The sequence below is a fragment of the Pleurodeles waltl genome, chromosome 7, assembly GCF_031143425.1.
Source record: "Pleurodeles waltl isolate 20211129_DDA chromosome 7, aPleWal1.hap1.20221129, whole genome shotgun sequence".
In the NCBI taxonomy this organism is placed as follows: Eukaryota; Metazoa; Chordata; class Amphibia; order Caudata; family Salamandridae; genus Pleurodeles; species Pleurodeles waltl.
Genome location: NC_090446.1, coordinates 1,405,013,729 through 1,405,023,423, shown reverse-complemented (window position 1 = coordinate 1,405,023,423; position 9,695 = coordinate 1,405,013,729). Strand labels below are relative to the sequence as shown.

The window sequence follows — 9,695 nt, the reverse complement described above, 5'->3', positions numbered from 1 at the left end:
CATTGCTCTTTTCGAGACAGCGCATGTGCACTGTCTAGAGCAGAGATCGCAAACCGCTCCTCCACCCCCCCCCCCCCCCCCCAACAAAAATACCTTATGGTGTGCATCACCTTTCCAATGTACACCAATGAGAAAGAACAAATAGTTCTCCACACAATAGGATTATGGCGTGTACATCACCACATATAAAACTATCATCGTGTGCACATCACCGTTCCACACAAGGAATGCCAACCAATTAGTAAGTGTTTTACTGCAAGGTGCGACAAGCTTGCCAGAAGTGAGTATCACTGGAGGCTTCTCGGCAAGCAGTTAAAAGGGTATCAGCACGTTGCGTGACCATGTAGCTGACCCAAGTCCATGCTGGCAAGAGGACGCAGAACGTGAAGGTCTGCCAGAACTGCTCGCAGGCACCGTTACACGCTACCAGCACGGTACGAGTGCACCATGTCAAGCGCTCCTCCTTGTACAGCGTGTCTCAGAGAGCGTGCCTAAACGCATGAGCCCCAATCATGTACGTGACTGGATGTGCTTCACTGGATACAGCAGCTCCCCAAAAGGCTCAAGTAGCAATGGGAGCAATCAGATGCACACTCCAGAACATCGAATATGCTGGCTGTAAACTACTGTCCGGAGGCATCCCAATTCTGGTTCTTCCACTGTTCAGCCCTGACCTGCTGTCCTGAAAGAACCCAGATCGTTTCAACACACAGCATGAAAGTTCTTCGTTGCCAACGTGTAAGGACGACATGTTCAGCAGGAGACATAGTTTAGAGGGCAGGGATACGACGTCTCTCCTCAATGGTTTCCGCCAGATGCCTTTCTCACTAACTTATCTGTTCCCCCAACATTCTAAACATGCACCGGATTTCCACATTTAATGACTACAAAACTTCACCACAGGGAGTGGTAAAAAACACAGTTTGTATTAGTAAACACAATGTGTAACTCACCTCAACAACCTAAATCTGGCAGAGTTGTGCAAACATCAGAAGTGAAAGGGTTAAGTAAAAAGGTCTACTGTATCACGAACAGCCAATCTCGAGAGGAAGATATGGCTACTGATACCAGAAGGAAAGCTGGGATGCAGAGCAGAAATGGGGGCAGGACACTAATCTTTCAAGAGTGGTAGTCCAAACATAAATTGATACATAAAGTTGAATGTGCCCAAAAGAGCAAGATACGTGAAAACAGAATGTGTCATAAGTCGGCACAAGTAGGGTTTAGCAAATTTGACTAAGGGGATTTACGACTTGGCAATACGGAGAGGGCTTATGGACTGTGACGGATGAAAAAATGAGAAGCTGAAGGGGCTGGGAGAATTGTGGACAAGGTGGTCCTAATATTGGGGCTCTTATAATAAATATATTTAGCAAAGGGATTAGCTAAAACTAAAGGGTAAAAGCTGTGCAAGGGGAAAATGGGTGGGGATCAAATATTAAATGGTTAGAAATTTGCATTTTGAGTGCAAATGGAGCATTGCGATGTAGTTCTATGAATAGTTGGTTTTGGCTTCATCATAGTAAGCCATCAGGTTGCCTAATTTGTGTGTTTGAAGATCAATGGGGTCATAAATTCCTTCATCTGGTAAGTCGAGTGGGCATCACAGATCCGATATGTGGAGATAAGCAATACTTAGTGCCTGCTGCCTGTTGGGTAGCGAGGAAGAGGGTGAATGCAAATCCAGGAATAAGGAGCTGGAGTAACTGAGAAGTGGCACTTATTCACGTATAGTGGCAAGGTCCAAGAATGATGGTGCAGCACTACAGGGAGTGCAGAATTATTAGGCAAATGAGTATTTTGACCACATCATCCTCTTTATGCATGTTGTCTTACTCCAAGCTGTATAGGCTCGAAAGCCTACTACCAATTAAGCATATTAGGTGATGTGCATCTCTGTAATGAGAAGGGGTGTGGTCTAATGACATCAACACCCTATATCAGGTGTGCATAATTATTAGGCAACTTCCTTTCCTTTGGCAAAATGGGTCAAAAGAAGGACTTGACAGGCTCAGAAAAGTCAAAAATAGTGAGATATCTTGCAGAGGGATGCAGCACTCTTAAATTGCAAAGCTTCTGAAGCGTGATCATCGAACAATCAAGCGTTTCATTCAAAATAGTCAACAGGGTCGCAAGAAGCGTGTGGAAAAACCAAGGCGCAAAATAACTGCCCATGAACTGAGAAAAGTCAAGCGTGCAGCTGCCACAATGCCACTTGTTTGGCCATATTTCAGAGCTGCAACATCACTGGAGTGCCCAAAAGCACAAGGTGTGCAATACTCAGAGACATGGCCAAGGTAAGAAAGGCTGAAAGACGACCACCACTGAACAAGACACACAAGCTGAAACGTCAAGACTGGGCCAAGAAATATCTCAAGACTGATTTTTCTAAGGTTTTATGGACTGATGAAATGAGAGTGAGTCTTGATGGGCCAGATGGATGGGCCCGTGGCTGGATTGGTAAAGGGCAGAGAGCTCCAGTCCGACTCAGACGCCAGCAAGGTGGAGGTGGAGTACTGGTTTGGGCTGGTATCATCAAAGATGAGCTTGTGGGGCCTTTTCGGGTTGAGGATGGAGTCAAGCTCAACTCCCAGTCCTACTGCCAGTTCCTGGAAGACACCTTCTTCAAGCAGTGGTACAGGAAGAAGTCTGCATCCTTCAAGAAAAACATAGTTTTCATGCAGGACAATGCTCCATCACACGCGTCCAAGTACTCCACAGCGTGGCTGGCAAGAAAGGGTATAAAAGAAGGAAATCTAATGACATGGCCTCCTTGTTCACCTGATCTGAACCCCATTGAGAACCTGTGGTCCATCATCAAATGTGAGATTTACAAGGAGGGAAAGCAGTACACCTCTCTGAACAGTGTCTGGGAGGCTGTGGTTGCTGCTGCACGCAATGTTGATGGTGAACAGATCAAAACACTGACAGAATCCATGGATGGCAGGCTTTTGAGTGTCCTTGCAAAGAAAGGTGGCTATATTGGTCACCGATTTGTTTTTGTTTTGTTTTTGAATGTCAGAAATGTATATTTGTGAATGTTGAGATGTTATATTGGTTTCACTGGTAATAATAAATAATTGAAATGGGTATATTTTTTTTTTTGTTAAGTTGCCTAATAATTATGCACAGTAATAGTCACCTGCACACACAGATATCCCCCTAACATAGCTAAAACTAAAAACAAACTAAAAACTACTTCCAAAAATATTCAGCTTTGATATTAATTAGTTTTTTGGGTTCATTGAGAACATGGTTGTTCAATAATAAAATTATTCCTCAAAAATACAACTTGCCTAATAATTCTGCACTCCCTGTATACGGGCAATCAATGAGCATTAGGCAACAGCGATAACTGACAATTAGGTTTCCTAGAGAGGGTGGTTGGAGTAGGGCACATAAAAGAAGTCGCATGTGGGTGGCTGGTATAGAAAAAAAGCGTTGCAGTCCTATGTTGCTAAATTTCAACACATATGTGTTCCTCTGTTAGTTAAGAGGATTCCTTTAACTTTGCTAGTAACGTTATGCGAGAAGGTGTTCGGCACAATTAATCCTGTTTAAATACACTGGTTTAGAACCAGTTAGCAAATGAGAGTCTACATCACCACCTTGCATGATTGAGGAAATCAAAGAAATTGTCAAAAAGACAAAAGAACAAGACACATTAACATGGCAACCATATGGTTGCCTAGAGAAGCTTGAACAGATGTTTACAGCCGTTTCTTGAACATCACAAGGGAGGATGGCAATTGATAAATACACTTGAAGAGATTTAGATACATCTGGATTTATGTTCCATGGAAAAGAGAGTTGTCGGTTTTTCCTAAACTTTTTTTGTGAGTAATGGGCAGAGAAGCAAAAGCTTGCAGCATATGGGCACTGTTGTACTGAAAGCTTATTAAAACATTGCTTTAAAAAGTGTAAAATATTTGCTTTGCACTTGTTGATACTGTAAGCAGTTCTACATTCAAAGACACCTTAACCGAAGTGACATTAAGGACTATTGCAAAAGTCCAAACATGGGTGCACTGTTTTAAATACAATATTCAATGTAATTAGATGATTACCTACCCACGAGACAGGACACAAGCATTTGTACACTTTAAAATACCATTCACAAGGCTTGGTATCCACTCCTTTGGCACTCAGTGCATTATTGCATCGGTAGTAGTCTGAAATAAAAGTGAAACAAGAATATTAAAATATGTCTGACGGTGTACGGGAGTCAGCCTCATTGCACCTAGAAACTTTAGGACTCGTGAGACATAAAAGACAGTGTGAAATGTAGAAACCAAGTTAAAAACCCTCCAGAAATACAGACCCGCCCTCCCCAAAAAATAAATAAAAAACAAAACAAAACCCCACACACTCCCTCAGGGTTACCATAATGCTGTGATAAATCAGTTTAATTATCATAGGGTTCCTGTGTACAGTCAGATTTGCAAGCCTGATACAGGGGTATTACTGATACATGGACTGAGGACAGACTGCAATGTGCAAATGGAAACTGAACACTTAGTGAAACCAAATTTCAAGTAGCACTACACAGCTTTCAAGATAGTATTTATACTCCGTCATTAGGATGTCTGGTCATGACCAAAAGTTGCAGAAAATTAGTTCTCATACAATTAAGTTCAGAATTTTACATAAAGGCATTCCCCATATTTGTATCTTCGGATTCGACACCGTGTTCTAGTTTTATATCTAGGGAAACACCTCAGAGACTCCTGCGAGACGACAGGCTGCAGTAGGTAGCGGAGTACAAGATGTCGAATTGTCGATTCCAAGAATCGGGAAACATTTGAAGCAGGGACGAACTTGAAGGCTAGAAGCTAGCATCAGATAGAAGACAACAATTCCAAGCTCTCCTGGACCGTTTACATTTTTTTTTTTTTTTAAATAAACAACTACAAGAAAGGAAGAGAAAAAAAAGCAACCGATTCCTGCCATCACAGGTCAGGAAAAGGGTGGAATTTAAAAAGGGAAAGGTTGTGAATGTGAAGGCAATAGCTGAACGATACCCAAAACTAGTCAGGGGAAAGGTTTTAGTGGAAGCGATGTGTATGTGTATTCATTTCAGGTGTACCACAGCAACTAGTCACAGGGAGCCATCACTCCTAATTGGAATACTGGCTACAGGATAGATCTAGGGGTAATCCAGTCTTTTACCTCCAGCAGTACAGAGCTCATCATTTTAAATAGGGGTTACATTATTGGCCTCACCTTATGCCACTTTGTTGTTTAGGCTAACTAGCTTTATCCGTCACACCCTCTCCGATCATTTCTGTAAACTGATTCCAGTCAACCAGCTGCACTTGGCTTCATAAAGGATTCCAAAATTCACAAGTGAAGCCCATTCTCCTGCAGCTGGGATTTACTCTCTACTACCGTTATGAATCTTGGGAAAATATCCTCGCTGAAGAACTATTATTTAGGGTAACCTTTTCACTTTTCCTGAGCAAAAACAAAAAAGACCCTTTGTGCGTATCAAATCACGCACAAAAGTCTCTTGGGAAGCAGCCTAATTATATGTATTTTCTCGTAAAGAGAAGATTCACTTCTCATTTCCAGCTTAATAAAAGCTTAAAGAGGAGAAATGGACGAGCAAGACGACCCCTCCCCCTTAATCAGGCTCATTTAGTCATATTTTCATGATCTTTGTTCGAGATGTACATTCATCAAGATGGGTTCTAAGAGGCTTCTTCCTGGTCCCACAAAATCATTTAAGTGCACATCCTTTAATAGAACATGAAATGAGCCTGGCATTTTTTTTCGTACCTCTCCAAGTCGTCCTGCTTTTGTGTACTCGTTTCTTCTGGTATGGATCTGGGCAGAGGTACCTGGAAATGTCCTCTGCAGCCTGCACCACTCTACTTATAAGATACAAGTGTACCACAAGAGAAATCACCTCCATTACAAACTTAAAGGCAAATGACTGTTCTTCCATGCACCTAGGAAGAATCATTTGCCATATGTAGTGTAAATCACTGCACCTTGTTGACACAGTACAAGAAATGTGCACTTTCCATCGTGGTTAGCATTAGACTAACCCCCCTGAAAACCCACCACCAATATCCCAAATCCCCTGGCATTACATCTAGGATCAATAGCCACACAACACTGCTTGCAGCCTTGCAAGCTTCAACAATGGGACAGTTTAGTAGCCGACTGTTTGCACTGCTTGGTTTTTTAGCGAACGTCTTACATTTACCGTATTTATCGGCGTATAACACGCACCTCATTTTAAGAAGGAAATTTCAGGAAAAAAAAAAAAAACTTAAATTTCAAATAAAGAACTTTGAAGCAAAATAATGGTAGCTCAGAACTTTTTTTTATTAATATTATTAACACTTATAAGGTAAATAACGTAAAATGATAGTAAAAGCAACTGTTTTAACAAAGAAACTTGGATATTATATGTTTTTACAAAAGTTTACTCAGAAATTGCTGCTATCTGGGAAACCAAGAAACTCTTCATCTTCACTGCTATCTTCAATATTTTCGAACTGAACACTGCTGCTTTCACTGCAACTGTCTTCATAAATCAGCTCGTCTTCTTCACCATCCAAAGCATTGCTTATGCTACATTTCTTAAAAGATTTGATAATAATATCTTCTTTAACTGCGTCCCACAAAGTCTTTATCCACTGACACTTTTGAAATGCCAGGTCTTTTCATTCTCCCAGAACTTGTACTTTCATGTTGGCTTTCATCACACATGTATTTATTCCATTCTTCACGCATGAAGGCTTTTGAAGGGCTTGTTAATGGAAACATCCAATGGCTGCAATTGTGATTTAAGTCCTCCTGGAATGACTGCTACTTCTGTTTTGCACATTTGAAATTCTTTCTTTGTTGGTTCTGTAAGATGAGATTTGAATGAGTCCAGTACTAACAAGGATGGCTTCTTTAACAAAGCACCTGGGCGCTTCTCCCACACATTTCTGATCCAAAGCCTCATGCCTTCTTCGTCCATCCAACCTTTGGGATGAACATGCACCTGTATGCCACTTGGAATCTTATCCTTAGGAAAAGTTTTCCTTTTAAAAATGACCAATGGTGGCAGCTTGTTTCCGTCTGCAGTGACAGCAAGGACCACAGTATAACGATTTTTTTCATGCCCTGATGTTTTAATTGTTACTGTCTTGGCACCTTTTGCTTCAACAGTTTTATTTGAAGGAACATCAAAAGTGAGTGGTACCTCGTCCATGTTGCCGATTTGACCAATTTCAAAATTTTGTCTCTTCCTTTGTTTGATAATAAATTTATGAAAATGTATTATCTTCTCTTCATAATCTTCTGGCATACGCTGGGCAATCCTGGTTCTTGTTCGCATACAAAGCTCATGCCTCTTCATAAATCTTTGGCACCATGATGCTGTCCCTTTGAAACCTTGTATTTGCAACTCTTTGCTGATTTTCACTGCTTGAATGATGATCATTTTTGTTGATAATGCAATGCCCGCTTTTCTATGATTGAGTACAAATTCCTTCACCCGTTCTTCTAATTTTGGCCATTTAGCAATACCGCTGCGAAAATTGCATTTTGTTTTTGATAATGTCTTGAGTTTTTCTTCCATTTTTCGCCACTCTCGTATTGTGCATTCTGCTGGTGGCTCTCCACAATGCCTTTCTGCAGCCCTATTTCCATGTTGCTTGGCATATTCCACAACCTTTAACTTGAAACCAGCTGTATATGCTGCACGCTTTTGCTTTGATTCCATTAGGGATACCGTAGTAGGGAAATATCGTAAGTAATGAATGCACGTATGATAGTGCAGAGTTCAGCGTCGGAATGTCAGGATGAGTCACACTGCAGTGGTATACTTTTTACCTAAGTTTAAATTAAAAAAGAGTAAGGTAGTATCAGGGGTGTGTAAATTTACCGGTACTCTTGTTATATCTGTGTGTTGTAGGATGGCTGTGTGTAGTGTGTATTGTAGGATGGCTTTGTTAGCATGTGTTTGTATGGTATGGTAAAATTAAGGATGGGCTCGGACGTATTCAGATTGAGCCCTCCAGGAAGCCAATCATAGGTAGTGAGGCATTTCCCAAACGTCAGCTTCACATACACACGCTACCTATGATTGATAGGGTGCAGTGTCGGCTTCCTGGCGGGCTCAATGCAAACACGCCCATCGCCTGAAAGGGGGAGTGGGGTAAAAAGACAGAAATGGGGTCCTGTGTGTCTCTTAGCTCCCATCCCCCCTGTCAGGTAGTGTTTCTTTACTCTCTCCCCCGGGCAGATTTCTTTTGCCATTCTGGTCCCCTTAAGTGCCGGTTCACATTAGTGAGAGTACAGAGATTGCATGTAATTCGGTGCGCACTGCTCCTAAAATTACCGTACATGCGATTTCATGTGCGGTGCAAATTTCAGCCATACAGTTTGTATGGCTGAATTTGCACTGCATCCGCACTAAACACGCACATGACCCTTTTTTTTATCCGCAGCAGAATCGTATCGCATAGTGGTTCACACTAGTGCGATCCGATTTTGTGCGAACTTGCAGATCGCACTGCGATATGCGATCTCAACTGGGGGTGTCGTTAACTTTTAATTGACATCCCCTGCGTATCGCATATGGCAGTGTGAACTGCCAGAGGTGCGGATGCGATGCGGGAACAAGCTGCATAGTCGCAGCGTTCCCACATCGCACAAGTGTGAACCGGCACTTAAGGTCCATGCACACTGATGCCTTTGCAGGGAGGGGGGCCTGTCAGGGGATGGGAGCTAAGAGACACACACTAGATGACAGGCCCCCCAAAGGCAGCAGTGTGCACTGATTTTAAAGTGGACCAGATTATCAAAAGAAGTCTGCCAGGGGGGAGCAAAGAAACACTGCCTGGTAGGGAGAAAGACACTAACCATCAGCAGTGTTTCTTTGCTCCCCCCGGCAGACTTCTTTTAATACTCTGGTACCCTTTAAAATCAATGCACACTGCAGGGAGGGGGGTCAGCTAGTGTATGTAGTAGTCTCTTGCTTCCCCTTGCTCTGTCAGGCAGTGTCTAATCTTTGTGTGCAATATCCTACTTGTCACATTCTTGAAATTCCTTAAATGCCATTCCCTAAATGCCTTTACCTCAGTGAAACTCTCGCCGAGTAAATCTCGCGAGCAATGCAGAGCCGTTGCCGTGGTTACGCTCCGACGGCCGCGAGATTTACTGGTGTGACGTATCCCCTGTAGCAGGAAGGAGGAAGGCTGCACTGGAGGTCTGTAATGCCGCGCCATTCAAGAAGAATTCCACTTGCTTACATTATGTGACATATTCTAGTGTAGCAGAGGAAGGCTGTCGGGGACTGCAATGTGCGCCGATGACATCCAATCGCGCCGCTATGCAGTATGTACTATGGGTCCTTAACATTATATCGGCGTATAACACGCACACATCATTTGCCCCCTATTTCCAGGGAGAAAAAGTGCGTGTTATACGCTGATAAATACGGTACTTACAGCACATGTAAAAGCATTTTAAGATAAACCTGGACCTCTAGTCTTTTACGCAAGCACAGAAATAAGTTCTTTGCAAAAAAAACAACAACAAAAAATAAAAAAAACATGTTTGTTCGCTTCTAGCAGTCATACAGATTGTGGACAAGTCCAACACTGCTAAATGATTTGCAGCCAAGATCTAGGCTGAACTAAATTATACGTTTTCACAGCAATTTTCATTCTGTGCAGAAGCCAAACTTGGGA

General features: G+C 42.3%; 1 protein-coding gene across 1 annotated transcript in view; it reads right to left on the bottom strand.

The window, feature by feature from the left end:
* Positions 1-9,695, bottom strand: part of LOC138246413 (cytochrome c oxidase subunit 6B1-like) — a 51,262-nt gene that overhangs the window by 12,501 nt on the left and 29,066 nt on the right. Inside the window, exon 3 of the mRNA XM_069201009.1 lies at positions 4,072-4,172. Coding sequence (XP_069057110.1) covers positions 4,072-4,172 — 101 coding nt within the window. The remainder of the gene's footprint in view (positions 1-4,071; positions 4,173-9,695) is intronic.